The 23,700-nt window shown below is 43.5% G+C and overlaps 1 protein-coding gene across 1 annotated transcript in view; it reads left to right on the top strand.

Moving 5' to 3' along the window:
• The window catches only part of LOC126428356 (ubiquitin carboxyl-terminal hydrolase 1), a 77,981-nt gene that overhangs the window by 27,196 nt on the left and 27,085 nt on the right, over nucleotides 1-23,700 (top strand). The window contains exons 4-7 of the mRNA XM_050090287.1: nucleotides 4,315-4,417; nucleotides 4,487-4,673; nucleotides 11,603-11,890; nucleotides 19,748-19,931. Of these exons, the coding sequence (XP_049946244.1) occupies nucleotides 4,315-4,417; nucleotides 4,487-4,673; nucleotides 11,603-11,890; nucleotides 19,748-19,931 (762 nt within the window). The remainder of the gene's footprint in view (nucleotides 1-4,314; nucleotides 4,418-4,486; nucleotides 4,674-11,602; nucleotides 11,891-19,747; nucleotides 19,932-23,700) is intronic.

Genomic DNA, 23,700 nt, shown 5'->3' with positions numbered 1-23,700 from the left:
TTGTTACAGGAAATGTTCAAAATGTCCTTCATTAGCGAGGATACATGCGTCCACCCTCCGTCACATGAAATCCCTGATGCGCTGATGCAGCCCTGGAGAATGGCGTATTGTATCACAGTCGTCCACAATACGAGCACGAAGAGTCTCTAAATTTGGTACCGGGGTTGCGTAGACAAGAGCTTTCAAATGCCCCCATAAATGAAAGTCAAGAGGGTTGAAGTCAGGAGAGCGTGAAGGCCATGGAATTGGTCCGCCTCTACCAATCCATTGGTCACCGAATCTGTTGTTGAGAAGCGTACAAACACTTGGACTGAAATGTGCAAGAGCTCCGTCGTGCATGAACCACATGTTGTGTCGTACTTGTAAAGGCACGTGTTCTAGCAGCACAGGTAGTGTATCCCGTATGAAATCATGATAACGTGCTCCATTGAGCATAGGTGGAAGAACGTGGGGCCCAATCAAGACATCACCAGCCTGCCCAAACGTTCACAGAAAATCTGTGTTGATGACGTGATTGCACAATTGCGTGCGGATTCTCGTCAGCCCACACATGTTGATTGTGAAAATTTACAATTTGATCACGTTGGAATGAAACCTCATCCGTAAAGAGAACATTTGCACTGAAATGAGGACTGACACATTGTTGGATGAACCATTCGCAGAAGTGTACCCATGGAGGACAGTCAGCTGCTGATAGTGGCTGCACACGCTGTACATGGTACGGAAACAACTAGTTCTCCCGTAGCACTCTCCATACAGTGACGTGGTCAACATTACCTTGTACAGCAGCAACTTCTCTGACGCTGACATTAGGGTTATCATCAACTGCACGAAGAATTGCCTCGTCCATTGCAGGTGTCCTCGTCGTTCTAGGTCTTCCCCAGTCGCGAGTCATAGGCTGGAATGTTCCGTGCTCCCTAAGACGTCGATCAATTGTTTTGAACGTCTTCCTGTCGGGACACCTTCGTTCTGGAAATCTGTCTCAATACAAACGTACCGCGCCACGGCTATTGCCCTGTGCTAATCCATACATCAAATGGGCATATGCCAACTCCGCAATTGTAAACATTGCACTGACTGCAAAACCACGTTCGTGATGAACACTAACCTGTTGGTGCTACGTACTGATGTGCTTGATGCTAGTACTGTAGAGCAATGAGTCACATGTCAACACAAGCACCGAAGTCAACATTACCTTCCTTCGACTGGGCCAACTGGCAGTGAATCGAGGAAGTACAGTACATACTGACGAAACTAAAATGAGCTCTTAACATGGATTAAGCGTTTCCGGACACATATCCACATAACATCTTTCCTTTATTTGTGTGTGAGTAAAGTTTCCTGAAAGTTTGGCCGTACCTTTTTGTAACACCCTGTATATGTCTGGCACAGGTGAGCCGTTGGTCGAGGATCACCGCAAGACACTTTGTGTTCTTTACCCCTAGGATGGGGACTCCTTGGGTTTTACAGGCAGCAGCTTCCTTTGGGTGAAGACTGCTGCCTGGCTGTTGATGGTGTCGAGTTCAAGTTGGAGTAAAGGGGACCCCTCGCAGAACAGTAGTATTGAGTTGCTGACAGCCACACAAAAAAGGATCGAACTTGCTAGCTTCTGAAAAAATTCCCGCCCTCTCCCGCCCTCCTCCCCACACACATCACACATCCTGTTGCACGATAATGCCCATTTCCACACTGGCAATCAGGTGAAGACTATGCTTCATCAATTTGTATGGAAAACTCTGAAACATCCTGTCTACAGCCTGGATTGTTCACCGTGTGATTTTTCACACATTTGCTGACCCAAAGAAAGATGTGTGGACATCGATTTGTCAGACAAGGAAGTGCAAGAGGGGTTGCGGTTGCGAATCAGTCAGCAGCTGAAACAGGAATTGATCATCTCCGCTTCCAGTAATGTAAATGTCTAAATATGTGTGGTGATTACTTTTGAGTGGAACAAGTCTGAGGGCACATTGTGGACGGTGTTCAGGAATGCACACTTCTAGCTCATCTTCCACTTGTGCCACAGCATCAAAGTGCCCAGCTTGACTGGTACTGTCAGATGATCACATGGAAGGTGGACTGGTGCACTGTGATCTTCAGCCATGAAAGCAGATTCTGCCTGCACGCAACTGATGGTTGTTTGCGTGTACAATGTAGATCTGGTGAGCGCTGTCTGGCAGAGTGCATTTGTCACACACACTGGCCTCACCTCGAGCCTTATAGTCGGGGGTGTGAGAAGCTCAAACTCTCGTTCACCTGTGGTCTCTCTGGAGCGGCAGTAACAAATGCTTGGTACGTGTCAGAATGTTGTTAGGCCCGTTCTTTTGATGTTCTTGCAACAGGATGTTCCAGTGGGGAAAATACTTGCCCACTCACTGCCTGTGAAACTCCACGTGCTCTGCAAAAGATGCAGCAAGTTTCCTGCTCAGCACGATCTCTGGACTCTGTTACAATTAAATTTGCGTGTAACATGATGGGGGGACGAGAAGTGACTCGTCAACTGACAACTTGTTCAGAACTGTGTGAACAGCTAGAGCAGGTGTGGCATAACACAACCCAGGACAGTATTCGCCATCTGTGCAATCTGCTGGGTACCCGAATCAGGAGCTGCATTGCTGCCCATAGAAGCTATGCCATGTACTGAAATGGGTGTTTCAGTTTGGATCGATACCAAATGTCTCAGAACTGCATGTGCTGTTGATCTGTAAATATAATAATTTCATGTACTCCTTATGCACTTTTGCAGTGATAAATCTTGAGTGAATTGGAAGCCTCTGACAGGATGTTCTAAACTTTCATCCGGCAGTTTGCTTGTGATACGTGAAGTCAGAACTCAAATATTGATTGCACAAAGCAGTTTGATGCAACTCTCAGATTTTCTTGAGAAAATGACACTGAAAATTTTCCGATAGCCTTTAATACAGTAAAGTAAGGTTAGTTTTTCGACAAGCTGTTTGGATCGGTGGTAGACTGCTAGCCTGCCACATGGGTGCCTAGTGTTTGGTTACTGCCTGTGGTACATTTTTAAACGAAGGTGCCCATTCTATCAGTTCTGCAGTGAGTTTGATACGTAAATAAGAAAAAAGTTAATGTGTAATGGTTTTTAAAATTTAAACAATTTTTTCGTTGCTGATCTTTTGTAAAAGGTCAGTAATTAAGAATTTATATTTGCAGTGAAAACTGGAATTTGTGTGCAATGTATAGTTAACATTAAGACAACATGCAGTCATAAAAACAATTAGATATGCTTTAATTAGCATATTGACCTTTCTATATGGTACTGAAGACACTCTGAAGACTTAAAATCAGATTTTCTTGAATTTTTCAGTAGGAGCACCATTTAGTGAGACTGATAATAGTTCTGAACTTCACGTACTGTGAATATAAAAAATTCTAAGAATTGGACTGCCAAGTGGTTTCTTAGTAAGATAAAGTAGGGTGGTGCCCCATCTATGTAGAGAACAGAGTTCTTAAGGCTTTGTAGACAGAGCCCGAGCATAACATGGACCAAAGCTGTTGTCATAAAAAGGCAATGCTTGAGTATAAGAAAGACCACAATTTTCTTGACATGAGAGCCACCTGTCACTTGATAAATGGACTCTTCGCGTATGAAAACAGTGTACAAACCTTGCACTACCTGTCCCTTCGCTGGTGCCTTCCATTGTCAATTTCTTGAATTAGTTTGAAAGAAACATTAATGTACGTAACAGCTGCTGCTGCGAATGGCTGAGGCAGTATGTTCGCTTTGACATTTTCGTGCTTTTACTCACTAGGTTTTGCACTTTGCTGTAATTCTGCTACAGATAAGTCATGTTTCTTAAGAGAGCAAGATATTTTGGAAGCTCAAGAGGAAGTAATTGCTCAGCAACTCACCTCCCACTTTTTCCTTGGAAAGATAAATATGCTTGTCATTATTTTAAAATTTGTAATCTGAAATAAACGTGAAAAATAAATCTAGAAGCTTGGTCTTTTTTTATATATATATTAATCTTCAAGGTACATCAAATACATGTGTGCCAGTAATGCTTTAAATGCTGGCATAAGTGGCCAGTTTCCTAGGCCGGATATTTTTCAAAGCGTTAATCACATCTTGTACCAAATGTACTTACATAAAGATTTCAAACATGTTGGAAGTGACTGAGTCTGGTAGTTATTTTCTTTGCAAACATAAATGATCCACAGGAGGTAGCCCCAGTCTTTTGTAACCATGCATTCACTTCAGGGTGCTCTCTTCACCGCTCTCGCGGTGATTCCTGTTGCCAGTTTGCCCAGATTCTGTGACGGAGACTGTTTGCTGTAATGTGTGCTCCTCCTCAGGGAAGTGAACCCGATCTTCGAGGGCAACCAGCAGCACGACGCGCACGAGCTGCTCGTGTGCCTGCTGGACACGGTGCGCGAGACGTGCCGCCTGCTCGCACTCGTGCCGCGCCCCCCTCCGCCGCCGCCACCCCCCGCGGTCCCGCCCCCGGCCGCGGCGCCGTCCCCTCAGCCTGCCCCCGCCTCCAAGTCCAGCTGGGGAGTGCGCAAGTCCTGGAAGAAGAAGAGGCCGCAGCCACCCCAGCAGCAACAGGGGAAGGCGACGTCGGGGTCCGTGTCCGCACTGCGCGGCAGCTCGCCCAGTCCCGTGCCGGAGAACTCGGCTGCGGAGGCGGTCAACGGAGTAGCCTCGCTGGCAGGTGAGATGATGCGTGAACTGTGTCCTAAGTGCCCATTGGCAGTGATAAATCTATGCTGATGATGTGATTCGCCTCGCGTCCCCCTCTTCTCCTATACTGGCATGAAGTTTACGCCTTGATGTCTTAAAAATGTGTGCTATCATCCTTTCCCTTCTTCTTGTCAACACTTTCTACAAATTCCTCTCCTCAGCAATTCTACAGGGAACCTCCTCGTTCCTGATCGTTAGGATCACTCAAAAAGAAACAAGCCGGAGGCTGAAAAATGAAAACCTCTTAGGCACCATAACAACATTGCTTTTGTCTGATTTCTTTCACAAAGATCTTTGATTAAAGTCGTTTGTCAAATCTTTGACAGTGTACGATGGAAGGTCTGATCAAATATATCTTTGATCAAAGTTCATTGTTCAGTGTTAGAGATCTGGCCTAACTTTCATCAAAGTTGGGCTCATTGTATACTCATTTCATTCACTCCAGTTGATCCTAACCTGCAAAATGACTTTAAAAGTTTCCCGTACTATATGTTGATATGAAAACTAACCTTACATCCGCAGAAAGAACCGCTGTCCACCATCTAAAAACTGTTCCCGACCTTATTATCCTACGTGCGGACAAAGTCTCTGCCACTGTTGTTTTGAACCACAAGGATTACCTGGCAGAAGGACTCCTCCAGCTGTCAGCTGTCCGCCTCCAGAACCTCTCCCTGGAGTCCATCTTTCTACTAACCCCCACCACTCCTTGCAGCCCTATCTTCTACATGCTTTCTAAAGTCCGTAAACCTAACCACCCAGGATGCCCCGTTGTGGCCAGTTACCGCGCCCCCACTGAGAGAATGTCTGCTCTTGTAGATAAACATCTTCAACCTATTAACCGGAACCTACCGTCCTGTATAAAAGATATCAACCATTCGCTCCAGACTCCACAGTTCCTGTCCCTTTACCACACGGTGCCCTGCTCTTCACTATTGATGACACCTTCCTGTGCACTAACATTCCTAATGCTCATGGCCTTACCGCTATTGAGTACTACCTTTCCCAACGCCTGATAGGTTCCAAACCAACTATCTCCTTCCTAATCGCCATGACCAACTATACCCTCACCCACAATTACTTCTCCTTCGAAGGCATTACCTAAAAACAAATCCAGGGTACGGTTACGGGCACCCGCATGGCACCATCCTATGCCAACCTATTCGTGGACCATCTAGGGTAATCCTTCCTAAAAACCCAGAATCCTAAACCCCTCACTGGGATCAGATTCTTTGATGACATCATTGCTATCTGGGTGAGAACACCTTATCCACATTCCTCCAGAAACTCAACTACTTCTGCCCCCTTTTGTTTCAACTGGTCGTACGTAACGCAACAAGCCACCTTCTAATGTGTTGACCCCGCCTCAAAGATGGCTACACCATTACCTCCGTCCATATCAAACATATTAACCACCCCCAAATGTCCACTTCGACAGCTGCCACCCGTTCCATACCAAGAAGTTTCTTCCGTACAGCTTAGCCATTCATGGTTGCTGCATCTGCAGTGATGAGCAGTCCCTCTCAAAATATACTGAGGGTCTCACTGAAGCCTTCACTGACTGCAGTTATCCTCCTAACCTTGTACAAAAGCAGATATCCCGTGACTTACCTTTCCAGTCTTCCACCACCTCGAAAAGTCCCACCGTCCGGCCACAGAGGAACGTTCCCATCATTACTCAGTACCACCCAGGACTGGAGCAGCTGAATTACTTTCTCCGCCAGGGTTTCGATTACCTCTCGTCGTGCCCTGAAATCAGAAATGTCCTGCCCACTATCCTTCCCATCCTTCCCACAGTGGTAGTTCCACTGTCCACTGAACCTACACAATATACTCATCCATCCTTACACAACCCCTGAACACAGTCCCTTACCTCATGGCTCATACTCCTGTAATAGACCTAGATGCAAGACCTGTCCCATACACCCTCCCACCACCACCTACTCCAGTCTGGTTACTAACATCACCTATCCCATCAAAGGCAGGGCTGCCTGTGAAACCAGGCATGTAGTCTACAAGATAAGCTGCAACTACTGTGCTGCATTCTACGTAGGCGTCTGTCCACATGAATGGCCACTGACAAACTGCGGCCAAGAAACGAGCGGACCTCCCTGTTGCTGAACTCGCTGCCAAACATGATATCCTTCATTTCAATGACTACTTCACAGCCTGTGCAATATGGGTCCTTCCCACCAACACCAGCCTTTCTGAATTGTGCAGGTGGGAACTTTTCCCTGGGATACATCCTACATTTCCGTAACCCTCCTGGCCTCAACCTTAGTCGCTATCCTCACCCATCCAGCCCGTCCCCTGTTCCCAGTTCAGCACTACACAGCCATCATTCCACCACCACATCCAGTCTTTTTATTTCTCTCCTTTTCTGCTACTTCCCCCCCCCCCCCCCCCACCTCTCCCCTGCCCTCCGACTATCCTGCAGTACTTCACTGTCTGCCACCCACACTGTACTATTCCTCTCCCTCCCTGCTCCAGTCTCCTCCTTGCCCCCACACAGTCCCATCATGCACTGGCGCTGCTGTTCGCACTGTGGTTTCAGTTGCCCGAGACAACAGTTGTGTGTGTGTGTGTGTGTGTGTGTGTGTGTGTGTGTGTGTGTGTGTGTGTGTGTGTGCGTGCGCTGAAAGCTTTAATTGTGAGAATCTATTTGTTGTGCCTATCTGTGACTCAACATTTTTGCTATATGGTGAGTAGCAACTTTCCTTCTCATGATATTGTTACATTCCATCCTGGATTTTCCATTGTTTGATTTTTCCCGTGATGTGGTTTTTGCTTATTTTCTACTTTTAGCTTTAATCTACCCCTTCCTCTGAAGAACAGCTTGCGTATCTCATTTAAGACATTTCTTGACATAACCTTTTTCCTCCCTGTACAATTCAGTAATCAAAAACTTTGCAGAACATTGATTTCAAACCTACAGCATACTTGAGACTGTCTTGTGGGCATTCATAGCTGGGTGACCCACACTAGAAAATACTACAGATGGTACCAACAGGGCACTTACAGTTCAAGTAAGAGGTCATGCTGAAAAGTAATGCTTCAAAATGTATGTGAACTTCGTAAATAAAACAAACATTATTAACAGTCAGTATCTAAAAAAAACCACAGCCTCACCTCTTTTTGGACTGCTTCATCATTCATAGTGAAGTCCTTGAAAGTGTTCCTTAAGTTCTGGAAACAGATGAAAATAAAAATTGAATGGGGCCAAGTTGGGACACTATGGAGGAGGACTGGTTGACAGTGAATGCAGGGCATCAGATTGTTGCAGATGTGGTCTGTCATTGTCTTGCTGAAGGAGAGGGTGCTCTGTGTGTGGAGGAACTCTTCAAATTCAAAACTAGATTACAGCATGCTGTGTCTCATGCACCAACATAAGTTATGTTGAGTACTGCCATGTTACACGCTATACTTCGGATTTCTCTGGTAGCAGAGGACTGCAAATATGTGGATATCAAACATAAAGGTGTAATATGTTAGTAATGTTAGTTTTATATAAAGCTTCGAGTTTTCACATTAAAAATTTCGAGCGTTTACATTCCAGCACGCCCCTGTAGAACTGAAAAATTTCTTTGCTTTACATGAAGACTCTCAGTGTGGGTGAGGGGATGAAATATGTTGACTGGTTTTGTTGGACTCGCAGCGCGTGTCTCACCACCACCACCACCACCACCACCACCACCACCACCACCACCACCAAAACTGATAAGACTGGTGGTATAGGAGGGGTGAGGGGGTGGGGGTGGGGATGCAAATGACTTACACCTTTGTTATGCAAACCTGTGAAAGCAGAACTGACATGGGGTCATAAGCATTGCCAATCCCCTACACAGACCCCATTTCATTTCAAAGTAAGAGAAGGAGCAACACACAAACCAAAGCAAAGTGGGGTACACAAAGCATTTGGTTATGGCAGTGTCATAAACGAGGTACTGTATTTACTCGAATCCAAGCCGCACTTTTTTTTCCGGTTTTTGTAATCCAAAAAACCGCCTGCGGCTTAGAATCGAGTGCAAAGTATGCGGAAGTTCTGAAAAGTGTTGGTAGGTGTCGCCACAACTAACTTCTGCCGTCAAATACATGTAGCGCAACACAGGTATGCTTTGCAGGCACAAAGATAAATACTGGCGCCAAAACCTCTGCGTCAGTAAATAAATTAAAAGAAAAGGTAGAAGAATGTAAACATTATGCCATGTATTCTTTCGTGTTTGCTGCTATCTCATTTAAATCCTGTCTGTCTAATAAACTACGAAACTGGAGTGAGACAACAGCAAATGCGGAAGAATATACATATCGTGTCATGTTTATATTCGTATTATTCTTATGCTGAATAGTGATACAGTCAGAAATGAAGCACGACAACTGACTAGATTTTTAAATAAAAGATGACTCTAATTTCTGTGCAGAATGTAATGTACTAAAGAGGTGTCTGCAAAGATTTTCAAACTTGTTTCGCTTATGAGACAATTCCTCTCTTTTTTTTATTGTAAGCCACGTGCGCGCACAAAAGCAAGCCATGCCCCATGCCGCGAGTGGCAACAGGTCGTGAACACTCATTATCAGAATGCGACAATCAATGCATGATACAGTACAATAATGCATTTTCAGCTTAGAGTGACATAAACACCTGTAACAAAAAGAACGGCACTTATCAGATCAAAGCAAAATAAGCAATTGATTCAAACCACATGAAGCACGTGAAAAAGGAAGGGTACCCGTATAAATACGGACGGAGCGCCTGACACATAGCATTGGCTACTTGGTAAAGCTTAACTATCAAGCTTACGACTCGAACCAAACTACTGTAGCTGTATCTTCATCCATTCGACCTCAATTGTGTTTCACGTTACAATGGACCAACTTTGTTTTGATTTGGAGGGGTGGTCTAAAACTTTTCTCTTACCTTGAATTTCGAGTCCCAAATTTCAGGAGCGGCTTAGATTCGTGAAAAATTTTTTTCCTTGATTTCAAGTCTCATTTTTCACGTGCGGCTTGGATTCGAGTGCGGCTTAGATTCGAGTAAATACGGTAGTTATGGTCTGACCTCTGCTGTTACCTATGAAATAATAGTCCAGTACAACCCTCTCCTTTCTCCCCCCACCCGAATCTGTGACATCGAAGTGTCTGAATAGTAGCCGGCCACTGTGGCAGAGTGGTCCTAGGCGCTTCAGTCTGGAAGCGCACTGCTGCTATGGTCGCAGGTTCAAATCCTGCCTCGGGCATGGATGTGTGTGATGTCTTTAGGTTAGTTAGGTTTAAGTTGTACTAAGTCTAGGGGACTGATGACCTCGTATGCTAAGTCCCATAGTGCTCAGAGCCATTTGAACCATTTGTCTGAATAGTACAAACTTCAGCTATGAGACAACCGTATGTATTTCTTTGTTCTAATATGCAAGGTCTTGCAGCTGACTCCTATGTTGCCATATGTGGCGTATGTATTGGAGGGATTAATTTGCTGACCATACTAGGTATGGCACCAGTGGATAATTTATGAGAGCACTAATATATCGTTGTTCGTCCATAGATGTGGTCTCTTTTTTTTTTTTTTTTTTTCCCCCCCCCAGATATACATCTATGCCCATTGTTTCTAAACTTGAATTCACTAGATGCACAGTACTAGTAACTGAAAACTCGTTATTTTATTGATACTTATGTGCAGAAAATAGTTATTTCAAACAGTATCCAATATGATAGTTCATCCCAATACTGTTCACTGTGAAATAGCAAAATAGCATTTGTTAGGTGCTAGCTGAGTACCCTCCATTGCCCTGCTATATATTTATCTCAGTTCTGTTGGTCCATCCCCCTCCCTCCGTTCATCTCTTGTTCCCCTCTCTCTGTGTTGCACAATGATAAAAGTTATGTAGTTAATAGTAAAGAAGTAATAAATAAAAATTTCGTGAGTGATGCAACAGTTTTACTGCATGAGTAGTGAAAATGTAGTAAGCGATAAACTTTTCCTTTTACCATTTTGTGTGAGTTGTCAGCAAGAAACATTTTGGTGGAGGCTTGAAATTATGTGTAAAGAGTGCTGGAAGTTGTTGAGTGCTCTTTCTCAAGTACTGGAGGAACAAAATCTGAATATTTGTGCATCAAGGCCTACACATATTTTCCAACCCCACCTACATTTTTTTGATGGGTAGGTGGTTCTTACCCCCACAGCAGTTCTTCCTACACAGCGAGTGATATGTATACAAAGTTTGATAGGAATCGATCCAGTAGTTTTGGAGATTAGTGTGTTCAAAGCCACAGACAGATACAACAGTTTTACAGACTGCTTATTACTATATATATTTTCTCATTTTGAGATAGAATTTGAATGTCTCGAGTACAATTTTTTCAGGCCCCTACTGATTGGTAAAACTGGCAAGGTTTACTTAAAGCTTCTCATTATTTTGTGCAGGTATTGATAGTGTGCTATTTTTTTTATGGCCCTGTTCTGTAGTTTGAAAACTGTCTGGCAAAATGATAATAAATTACATACACACAAACTTTCCTTGCGAATCGCTGACAGTTAGTGGAGACTGTATCAAAATCCCTAGGGTGGTTTCTGAGATTAGTGTTCATATACAGATAGAAGAACATGGTGGAGAATTCAATTTCAACATGTATAGCTCTATCTGTAAGTGAGAGTATGTATATTGGCGTCATTCATACTTCTGGAGCCAGTGAGTAATATTCTGTACAAATGACTTAATGGTTTGGCAGTCTGAGGGAGGGTGTCTTTCTGAAACAAGTTAATGTCAGGGACTGAGAAGTAATTTTGTAAATAGGTTAGTAACTTGTAACTTGAGAAATAAAATTGAGAATGGTGGCCTGTACTAACACCTATGAGTTACTCGGTGAGTGTCACTTCCTGTTGTTAATGCGACTATGTTCCCGTGTCTTCAGGCATCAGCGAGTGCGTAGATGGCGAAGGCTGCGAGTCGTCGAGCACTGCCTCGCAACGTGACGCGTCTGGTGACGAAGCATCGACGGCAGCCAGTTCACAGTGTTCGGACCTGAAGCAGCAGCAACAGCACCAGAGGTCTACGCCGGGGTACAACTTTGTCGCAGACGACTTCGAGGGGATCACCGTGCTGAGGACGACGTGCCTAGAATGTGAGACAGTCACTGAACGCAAGGAGACGTTCTGCGATATCTGCGTGCCCATAGCCACGGACCAAGACTCGGACGATGGTGGGTACCTGACAGTACTGGCCGAAGCAGTAGCTGTGTGTGCCGCGTTCTGAACTTTTGTACTTTTCATTGTCTACTTTAAGGTCCTATTGGAGATCGGGCCCTTTACTGGATTGCAATACTTTCCAGCTAAATCTCCCAGTAGTGTGTGAGTGGGGGCAGAGGGAATTGTGATATAGCAGGTTTGGGATGGGGCCATGCAGTTCTAGCATTTGTGTGATAACGGAGGGCGACCTCCCAAAAAACCTTGAGTCCTCACACGAAGGCAATAAAAATAAGCTGTACATGGACTTGAATGCTGAAAGACTTAATTATTGGAAGTCATTCCGCCACCGTAACACTAGAATGGGCGCACCTATGCATGAAGTGCGCAAAACACAAGTAACATTGGCTTGCACCGCTCCATTATTTTTCAGTTATGAGCCTGTACCCATTCCTCCAGTATTGCTTCAGCTAACACAATGATAAATTTTTTGTCATACATCCCAGTGAGCAGGTGAGAAAAAATTTGCTCTCTGCAAGAAAATGCCTCAGATTCTGAGCTAGCAGCAGAATCCCACAATGAGGCAGTTGATGCACGTTTAGAGGGGACCTGATGCATCTGCACTGTTTAATGCTATGAGTGGGTCAGAATTGTGGGTAAATCTTTTATGTGGCAACAGTGATGCAATGAAAGTTTTGTATTATTGTGCAATTAAACAGTGGTTTAACTCAGTATATTATGTCTAATCTTATTTCAATTAAACAATGATAAAATAAACTGTGATTTTGCTCGTAAACATTTACCTTGGTAACATAAAGACAGCTATCCTTTATATGTGTATGAAGTACGCTGCTTGTCCGCTCGTTCTACGAAAATTGTGTCCCTGCTCGAGGGTTAATCTGGTAACACTTAGGGACAAAGCATACAAGCATTCCACAGAAAATACTTTTTGTGTGCCAGCTAGTCGGCATTGCTTGGTCTTCAGTGTCTTGTCGTGGATCTCGTTAGGTTAGTACATAGGTTGGTTGGCTGCTTATTTAGGTAGGTAGGTTGGTTGGTTAGGTTGATTGGCTAAGCTGTACTGTAGGTCCATCTCCAACAGGGGGGGCATATGTGGAGTGAGCAGATTAATGCATGGTTGCTGGAGAGGAGCAGCAGCCTCTCCAGTAGCTGCTGGAGCAACAGTTTGGACATCTGACTGATTCGGCCTTGTAAAGTTAGCTAACGTGGCCGTGTTGTGCTGGTAACTGTGAATGGCTGAAAGCAAGGGGAGACTACAGCCACCATTTTCCTGGTGGCATGCAGCTCATCTGTATGAATTAATGATGAAGGTAACCTCCTGGGTAAGCATGTTCCCCTTCGGGTCTGCAGGTGAGGACTACTCAGGAAGATGTCATCAGGGAAAACAAAACTGGCATACTAGGGGCTGGAGTCTGGAATGTTAGATCCCTTAATTAAGTAGATCAGTTAGAGAAGTTAAAAATGGTAATGGATAGTATGAAGGTACTTACACATAGATGGAAAAAATGGCAGCACTGGGAGTTGTGTGAAATAAACGGAAGTTGGTAGAAATCTTTCTCCATCTGAAAGATGACGTCCATTCAGATTTTGAGCTAGTCGCATAAGAGTGGTGCAAGTAGTGCAGCTTTGTTTTAAGTATGCGCCATAACAGTTGCGAGCTTAGTGCCTTCGAGATTGGACATGGCGAGTTGATGTTGATCAACAGTGCCTTTAAGGGGAATTAGAATGGAAAAGTTTTTTTTTCTCACATTTTCAGATTTTTATCTCATAAAATTTGCAATTTTCCGAAGAAAATTATAAAGGGTGAAGCGAAATTGGCACACTAGAGCATCGCAGCATGACTCCTTACGTGCCAACGATGAAAAAATGTCTCTGACAAAATTTCGTCCAATGAGTACATCTGCAGAAAAGGACGTTAAAGAGTGGCAATCTGGCAACGCTGTAACCAAATGTGCAGTAAGTATCTTTGTCAGGAGTTGTCAGTTGTGCTGTACAGTTGGTGCAGTGGATAAAGTTTTGGGTTAGCATGCAGGAGATCGAGGGTTCGATCCTTGGTTGGAGTGCATTTTTTTATTTGCTAATTTCATTCTGTATCCTAATTTTACAACATTTTGCAATGCTTAACATAACTAATATGTGATTAGACAAATAATAAATAGACAGTTGAAACAAATGACCTGTCGAAGGACAGAATAACTGTAAAAACAATAGCTGTTTCAAGATGCTAAAGATGATAGCACAGTACAATAACACAACATCTTCTTGTCATTTATACTACATGTAATTTGAGCACTCAGATGTCAGACATAAGCAGCCAGTGACAATAATGTCCATATTAATGATCGTTTGACCTTCACAACAGAATACATTGTCCTCAGAACAACAGATGCTCAATGCGACCTCCCTGCACATCCAAACATTGCGCAACCCACCGGATCTTAGAGCTCTGGGCCCTTCGCAGCAAAGCTGTGTGCTCAGTAACTAGAGCAGCATGAACATGCGCCACCAATTCTGCCACATTCGTTGGCTGAGTAGAGTGCATGTGCTCCTGTAGGTGTCCCCAGAGGAAGAAATCCAGGGGAATTAGGCCAGGTGAACGCGGTGGCTATACAACTGGACCTCCATGTCCGAACCATTTTCCTGGAAATGTTCTGTCCAAATACTGTCGCAAATTCCAGAGTGTGGAGGTGCACCATCATGTTGGAACCATATTCTCTGCCGAACATGTAGTGGAACATCTTCCAGCACATTAGGCAAATAGTTTGATAGGAATGCATGATACCTTCGTGCAGGCAACCAGTCAGGCAACATGTAAAGGCTCAAACACGTGTCGCCCAATATTCTGGCCCAGACGTTGATACCAAAGCGAACTTGATATCCAGGATCGCAGGTGACTTGTGGGTTAACCTCACACCAATGGTGGGCATTGTTCAGATTGACGACACCCTCACGAGTGAATGCTGCTTCATCCAACCATATTATGGTGTTCACAAAGTCATCGTTGGCTTCCTGTTGTTGTTGGAACCATTCACAGAATTCTATCTGCTGATGGCCATCTGCAGGATGCAGGTGTTATGTGAAAGCATAATGATAGGGGTGAAGCCCAAGCACATGCACCACGTTAACAACCGTGTGTGTTGAGACACGCAGCTGCCTTACTATGCTACATGTACTTCGCTGCTGCCTTACTATGCTACATGTACTTCGCTGAGGTTCTTGGTGTATGACCTCCAGAATAGCTTCCTCAGTAGCTGGAGTACGGCGAGTCTGTGGATGACCTCTTTCATGCGATGGTGAAAGGAGAGAACCTGACTCCCAAAGGGGCAGCTGCAGCTGATGAAACACATTTTTATCTGGTTAGCATTGCTGAGGATATCTAAGAGTATATTCACGAGCAGCAACACTAGCTCAGTTATCAGCTGCTCCAAGGACCAGAAGCATATCCACATATTCATTGTTTGTGTATGCCATACATCTGCCACACTGGTTTAGAAGTTTACAATGAGAAAATTCTATAAGTCTATACATGTACATTGGAGTCTGTCACGGGCTTGTTACTCTACTCGCAACTAGTTCCTGTCTGGTGGACAGCGCATATAGTATAAACACACCGTCAGTCCTGCACGCTGTTCCACCTAACACGCATTACACCTTTGACAAATATTGCTCTGCATGATTCATCCCGACACCGCTAATTGTGGAATGTTGGGTTTAGAATTATACTCTTTCCCTAATGGTAACAGACGTGATGTTTCCACAATCCCATTGATAGAATAATAATGTCTGAGAAAGGAAAGAAATAATAATAATAATAATAATAATAATAATAATAATAATAATAATAATAATAATAAATTGAGATACGTACTAAACAGCATGCGGTTACCAGACTCGGCGTTGAAAGGCATAATTAGTGTGGCCATAGTGATAACACATACAAATAGTAATAGAGTTTGGACATGATTCATAAAGCATGTTCCCAGTCCTACTGGTAACATAAGGCACTAACGAAATGCAATGGGCCTGAACAAGGCAAGAATAGTAGTTGGTACTAATCTATGGTACCATTGGGGGAGGGTACAATGAAAGCAGGTCTTCACATCTGCTAGATGAAGTGGTGCGAATAAATTCACGCACATGATGGGAAAAGAGCTTCTTTCAAAGCTGACCAATCTTCCTTCCATTTCTACGATTGTAGTGTGTAAGTGCAAATATTTTCCAGAGGACCTGCTCCAATCGCTGTTAACGATTAAGATGCCAGATGCCGTACTACCTGGACTAAATTTACCTAATAAAAAACATATACCTCAACCCAGGAGCAAACCCTCAACCTGCTGCATGCTAATCCAACATGCCATGAAAGTACAGAACATTCTTATTGTGCCTTCATGGTTGGCATGCTTCATTATTTGAAGGATCACATAAAGAATTTAGACAATGTGCTGCATACAGTTAATTGTTGACAGCCATCTGAATTGGTCACTTTGTCAACTGCAATTGAAAATGGAGACAACAGTTTTGTGCTGGTATTAAACATTTTAATTTGAACAGTTGGACTGCCACACAAACCAAAACAGAATTGGATGTTCACATGGATTCTGCACCACAGTAAAAGACAATTTACTTTGGGATTAATTTAAATGTGGTTGGACAGTCACTGAAGACAAGGTGCACTCCATCCATCCAGTTGAGTCACCACAAAAGAAACAATTGACAAAATTCATGACATTGTAATGCAAGAGTGCTGAATAAAGATCTGTGTGTTTATTGAGAGACTGTTGACTTCTGAAAAGAGTAAGTGCATAATGTTACGTATGGAGAATTGGCTATGAAGCAGCTGTGTGCAAGGTGTGTACCATGCTTACTGACAGTTGACCAAAAGCACATCTGGCACATTCCAACACAATGTCTGGTGATATTTAGTCATAGTCTGCAAGGCTTTTTGATTTTTAACTGCTGATGAAACTTGGATCCATTGTACACACCATCGTCACAACGATAGTTAAAACAATGGAGAAAGGCTGGCGAAAGTGAACCAAAGAAGCCAAAGACCATTTTGTCAGCCAAGGTGATGGCCACTGTTTTGGGATTCCCAACAAATAATTATTGTAGACTTTTTGGAAAAAGGGAGATCCGTACTGGGACTCAATTATACTTCAATGTTGGATCGCTTGAAAGTTGCATTGACCGAAAGAAAACCGAAGATAGCAAGAAAAAAGTGCTCTTTTGTGAGGCTAAAGTACCACCCCACACATCAGTGATTACAGTGATGAAAGTTCATGAATTGGTTCCTCATGCGTCCTACTGACCATTCTTAACCGCAAGTGACACCTTCCTGACTTTGACTCACTAGGAAGAAATTTTCACCAAATGAGGAAGTGGTAGTTGCAGCCAACGAGTATTTTGCAGTGTTTGTCCAGTAATTTTCCAGGTATTTCATCAAGTTCTGCCAAAGTGTGTATCCTTCAAAAGAGACTATGAGGTGTGATCAAAAAGTAAAAGGATTTTTTAATTTCGCAGGGTTTATACATCAGATTTTCAAGATTTTTTATTTTGTTGATAAACACATTCTTGACGTTGCATTTTCAGCTGTTTTGAATATTTAATTCATTGTTGACAGTCAGAAGGTTATTCATGTTTTAGAGTGCTCAGTGAATTTTTGCTTTTGAGAGAAATGGATCAAAGAATCTGCATTAAATTTAGCTTGGAAAATGGAATGAAGTGCAGCACTGGTTGCTCCCAAATGTTGAAAGTGGCTTTTGGCAAATATATAGGAGCAGGACAAGAGTTTACGAGTGCTATAAATATTTCAAAGAGGATTCAAGATGTTGAAGGTAGTGGCCACCCTGGACACGATAGCACATAAATTACTGATGTTAGTTTAGGAGAACTGAAGAAAATAGTTCTGGAAAATTGGTGAATCACCATCAGATAGGTTGCTGTTGATGTCTGCATATTCTTTTTCTCATGCCAAGCAATTTTTCAGACCTTTTGGGCATGAAACATTTAGCAACAAAGTTTGTTCATTTATTGTTGAATTTAGACCACAAACGACAACATTTGGGAATTGCTGAATGAAGTCTACAGTTATCCAGAACTTCTAAAGACGGTTGTAACAAATGAATAAACATGGGTAGACAGATACGACTTAGAAACAAAGGTTTGAAGAGCCAAGACTGAAAAAGATTACACATGTTTGATCATGTGTGAAGGTTCCTCTTACCATTTTGTTGGATTACAATGAGTGCGCAATCTTCATCTCTGCGAAACTACTGCAGCATACATCCATTTGAACCTGCTTATTGTTCAATTCTGTTGTACAACCGCAAGCAGGCAGTCTTTAGTGGTGAAGTGTAATTATGGTGTGGCGGTGTGATCTGTGTTCGTCTTTTTGACATAAGACACAGCCTCGAAGCTATCTTACTTGGACTGACTCGCAAACAAATTTCCAGCGTACATGCAGTGAGGTGATTGTCATGGGATGCCAATATGCCCATCTACACAGGGCTGTCAAATCACATACACAAGGTATAAAAGGGCAGTGCATTGCTGGAGCTGTCATTTGTACTCAGGTGAGTCGTGAGAAAAAGTTTCAGACAAGATTGTGGTTGCACAATGGGAATTAAGATTCTGAACATGGAATGGTAGTTGAAACCGTACGAATCGGACGTTCCATTTTGGAAATGGTTAGGGAATTCAGTATACAGAAATCCACAGTGTCAAGTGTGCACCAAGAATACCAGATTTCAGGCATTCTCTCTCACCATGGACTAACACAGTGGCTTCCACTTAACAACTGAGAGAAGGTTATGTAGAGTTTCTGTCATAACAGACAAGCAACACTACATGAAATAACTGCAGAAATCAATTTGGGTCACACGACCCGTTAAGACTGTGCAGTGAAATTTAGCTTTTCTGGGCTATGGCAGCACAGGGCTGATGAGTGCCTTTGGTAACAACACAACAGTGTCTACAGTGCATCTCCTGGGCTCATGACCAAGCTGATTGAACCGTAGATGACTGGAAAACAGTGGCCCGGCCAGACGAGTCTAGATTTCAGTTGATAAGAGCTGAAGATAGGGTTCGAATGTGGCACAGATCTCACAAAGCAATGGACCCAAGTTGTCAACGAGGCACTGTGCAAGCTGGTGGTGTTCCATTATGTGGTTGGCTGTGTTCATATGGAATTGAGTAGGTCCTCCCTCTGGTCCAACTGAACCAATCATCGACTAGAAAACATTATTTTTATTAAAATGACAACTCCTCCAGCTGTACTTAAGATTTTATATTTATCTTAAGTACAGCTGGAGGAGTTGTCATTTTAATAAAAATTATACCAGCTGTTTGCCACCTTCATCCAATTTAAATATGGATATATAAAGAAGAAATGATTATGTTCGGCTTCTTGGAGACCATTTGCAGCCATCATAGACTTCATGTTCCCAAATGACAATAGAATTTTATGTATGACAGTGCATCAAGTTGTTTGTGATTGGTCTGAGGAGTGAATTATTTGGCCACCCAGATTGCCGAACATGAATCCTGTAAAACGTTTGTGGCACATAATCGAGGGGTCAGTTTGTGTACAAAAATCCTGCACCGGCAACATTTTCTCAGTTACGGACGGCCGTAGAGACAGTGTGTGTAGGGGACTTCCGACGACTTGAGTCTGTGCAACATCAGGCAAAAGGAGGTCTGAAACGATATCAGGAGATACCTTATGACTTTTTTCACCTCAGTGTAAGTCACTGCCACTCTCAGAACTTTCCACCTCTCCACATGTAGTTAACTTCATGTGATCTGATAAGAAATTGCGAGGTGTGTACTTTGATTTACCCGGCTGTCATTTCCAGAGAGCTGTCCCGGAACGGCAGGCGTGTACCAGTCGGCGGTGGTCACGAGCGAGCATCTGCGCGACTTGAACAAGTACTGGTGCGAGCAGTGCTTGCGCTACAACGAGGCGAGACGGCAGGTGCGCTACGAGCGGCTGCCCCGGCTGCTCGTGCTGCAACTCAAGAGGTTCTCCTCCACCTTTGGGTGAGTGCTCCTCTATGGAGACGTAATATCCTTCACTGACAAAGAGAGGCCCCAGTGTTGGTATTGACTCTTTGAAACAATCTGTTGGAATCGGAATGAGATTTTCACTCTGCAGCGCAGTGTGCGCTGGTGTCAAACTTCCTGTCCCTAGTCCTGCAATGTTCTCAGGAGTGCTTCTGTAAAGTTTGGAAGGTAGGAGACGGGGTACTGGCAGAAGTAAAGCTGTGAGGACGGGGCGTGAGTCGTGCTTGGGTAACTCAACTGGTAGAGCACTTTCCCGCGAAAGGCAGAGGTTGCGAGTTCGAGTCTTGGTCCGGCACATAGTTTTAATCTGCCAGAAAGTTTCAATCTGTTGGAATGTTTCCTTGGTCTTTATTTCCCCAATGGGTTGTAAGGAATAGGCTGTTGAAACAATCAATTAGTCAATTTGTAACTTCCGTATCTTGCTAGGTTTTGTGTGTCTCTTAGTGTTTTCCTCATTGTTGCTGTGCAATACCAGTGCTGAAAGGGTCCTGCTATTCAGTACCCTTGAACTGTGACACAGCATCTCCCCTGTGAACTTCGATCTATTGTGTCGAAGATGCTGAAAGAGACTTTTTTGTTCCAGTAGAATAACACGCTCAGAGAAATTGATCTCGATATGTTTTGTATAATGTAAAACAATAGTACATCAGAATCTGAACCCAAGTGCAGTGATGATTTCTTTGCTGTCAGAGGTAACATTGCTCCATGCTTTTCCTTCGCGATCTCACAGAGCAAACGACTCCACCTGGCAGAAGTGCCAGTCTGTGGCCTGCATTGCTGATAGCACAGGATTGGTACAATTCTGATCTGCACAAACCATCAGAAAACATCCCTAAAGTGGGTGCTTCCCTACTTACTACCTACCTTAACACATGAACATGTTCCGTTGGCCAGTGGATTTCAAGGACCTGGGGCATCTTACACTATACTGATGTGTTACCTCACTGTATGGTGTTGTAGGTTAAGGTCTAAGGAGTCGCACCCCACAGCCATTCACCCCAGTAGGTGCTCGTTTGCGAGTAACTGCAAAAATGTCGAAATTTCACTTGGTGCTCTATAGCTTTAAAAATGGTAACACTTTGCAGACTGGTTGCATAGTGCAATGGTTAAGGTACTGACCCGGTGCAGAAAGTTGTAGGTTTGAATTTTGTAAGGTGCTCTGAAATTTATTTTAAAATCTTTATCAACATGACTTTTGATCATTATTTTTATTCAATTCGTTGGTTTAAATGTAATTCTTTTCTAGTCCTTTGTTACATTGTACTAGTCATTATATGGAATACATCATTTGCTCCCATTTCTCTTCCTATCAGTCTTTTTCCACTTGGAATCCTCGTTCATGTGATTTTTGGCTATTGTTATATATTAATTTTGACATAATTTCTTCCATTTTATCATCTTACATTTTCGCCCATGTGATTGCATTCATTCTCTCATTTTGCTCGAACTTTTTCTTACTTATAATCCCTGGTTTAGTTTAAACGATCATCCACATTACTTTTACTGTAGTGCAATGAGGGTTTATATTTTATATGTTTGTATGAAGAGTGCCATTTAAAAGATGTACCTCTTCTAACAAAAAATTACATTGACACCTTTGCACAGTCGGTGTGTAAATAGACCATGGAATGAAGTTTTCGCTCTGCAGTTGAGTGTGTACTGATATGAAACTTGCTTAGCTTAATTGGTAGAGCACTTGCCCTTAAAAAGCAAAGGTTCTGGTTTCAAGTCACAGTCCAGCACAGTTTCAATCGGCCAGGGTGTCTAATAAATTATTTTGTCTTTTTGTTTTCTTGGGCCTCAGGGGCTCTGCATTTGTTTGTTGGGTGTGGGCTTGGCAACCCTAGGATTCCTGATGTGGGGACTGGCAAGTGGCGTCGGTCCTCTGTCACAGTAAGCTGTGGGCATGCTTCAGTGACCACTGTGAGATGTAGTGTGGTGGTGGAACATTTGTGTCACAGGGTATGAGGATTTCACCTTGACCCCCCACCCCCCTAGATGGTGGGGATGGTAAAAACCTCTGGTAGGAGGTGATATTTGGAAAAGTGTCCCCTTCTATATCAATAAAAGTTTTGAAGGGCTTGCTGGTTCCCTCAGATCTAGCAAGCAGTTGTGAAATGGTTCCTTGCTGTTAAACTGGACAAAGCAGTGGAACTATTTAGGAGTTCACAAAAATTGTGGTTATTACGTTGTTGTGTTGCATAACTCCTTTAACTCCAGTGAGAGTGTGGTCACCTGTCGTGACATTATGGACATCAACATTGCCTAACTCAAACAAGGATGGGCGTCACAGGGGATGGTGGATGTGGAGCCAAGGACACCAAGGAATGATGGAGAAATTGAGGAGACTGCTGCTTTCATTGTGACCTTCAATTCTCTGACACTACCTGCCAAGTGTGTACCTGTGTACCAAAGCCTATGTGATGTTTCAGATGCCAGCTTTTTGGCCATACAATGTTGAGTTGAGGAGGTGAAGTGACCATTGGGAAGTGTGGAAAGCCAGTCCATGAAGCTGGGACTGACTCTACATCTCCAGCAGTCTATTGTAGACTGTTCTGGGAGCCACACAGTATGGAGCTGAGATAACTCTATTTTTGCAGAGGAATGCAGAATTCAGGAAATAAGTGACCAGGCGGATCCCCTATACAGAAGCAAAAAAGGAATATAAGATGACTAAACCCCTTACACTTCTGTGCTGCAGAAACCTGTTCCTAAAGTTTACACTTTGATGCAGTCGACATCTAGTGTACCACTGTCCACTGTCAGCACCTGTACTTGAATGAGTATGTGCCGAAGAAAAGTTAATAAAGATATAGCAATTCGGGCATCTATGACTTAAGAGACCAGCAATGCTTTTGCAGTGAGCATCATGAAGGCATCCCAAAAGCAGAGTGCCTGTCAGTGCCCACTTTCTTCGAAGAAAAATGCCTCTCCCTGCCCCCTTTTACCACCTCATCCTTGCTGGGAAAAGGACCAGGGAAAGGGTCTCAGCAATTGTGTTGAAAACTGTTCCGTGGGCCATCGGATATCATTCTGGCACGTCTGACTGATGACGACATGGATTTTGATGTCACATCACCGGACCCAGGCAGCTCTCCACCCTACATTGTTCTACAAGTGGCCCACCATCCGAGTGCAAGGACAGGGGTAAATAAAGACCACACTGATGAAGTGGCTTTCATAAGTGGAATATGAATGAACACAGGACTCGTGTGGAGGAATTGAGACTCCTTGTACAGGACAGATCCTTTTCTCCTTATCTTCAATATACTCATTTTAAATAGAGCGACGCACCTGTACCTGAATATCACCTCTATAGAAAAGACTACCTTACTAGTGACAGGACAAAAGGTGTGGTAGCTGTGTTTGTCAAGGGCACTTCTCATTCGTCACCTGTGCCTTTAACCTCAACACTGAAAGAGATTGTTGTTCGGTAGTGGCCCATGTTGCTGTCACAGTGTGCTCTGCACACCTACTGCCCCATAAATGTCTTGGCAGTGGGTGTCCCCACTCATCTCATTGAACTCCATTCTTTTCTCCTTTTTGGGGACTTTAGCACACACAGTGTGCTATGGGGCTCTAGTACCACTTGCCCCAGAGGTCAGATACTTGAGTATCCAATCTACACTACAGATGTCATACTGATGAAAATTGGTCAAGCTACACATTTTATCACTGATACAGGTTCGTATACAGCCATAGACATCTCTTTCTGCTCACCTGCCCTTGTAGACACCCCTCAATG

Source organism: Schistocerca serialis, chromosome 12 (assembly GCF_023864345.2).
Source record: "Schistocerca serialis cubense isolate TAMUIC-IGC-003099 chromosome 12, iqSchSeri2.2, whole genome shotgun sequence".
In the NCBI taxonomy this organism is placed as follows: domain Eukaryota; kingdom Metazoa; phylum Arthropoda; class Insecta; order Orthoptera; family Acrididae; genus Schistocerca; species Schistocerca serialis.
Note: the sequence above shows the minus strand (reverse complement) of the source record. Positions and strands in the feature narration are given on the sequence as shown.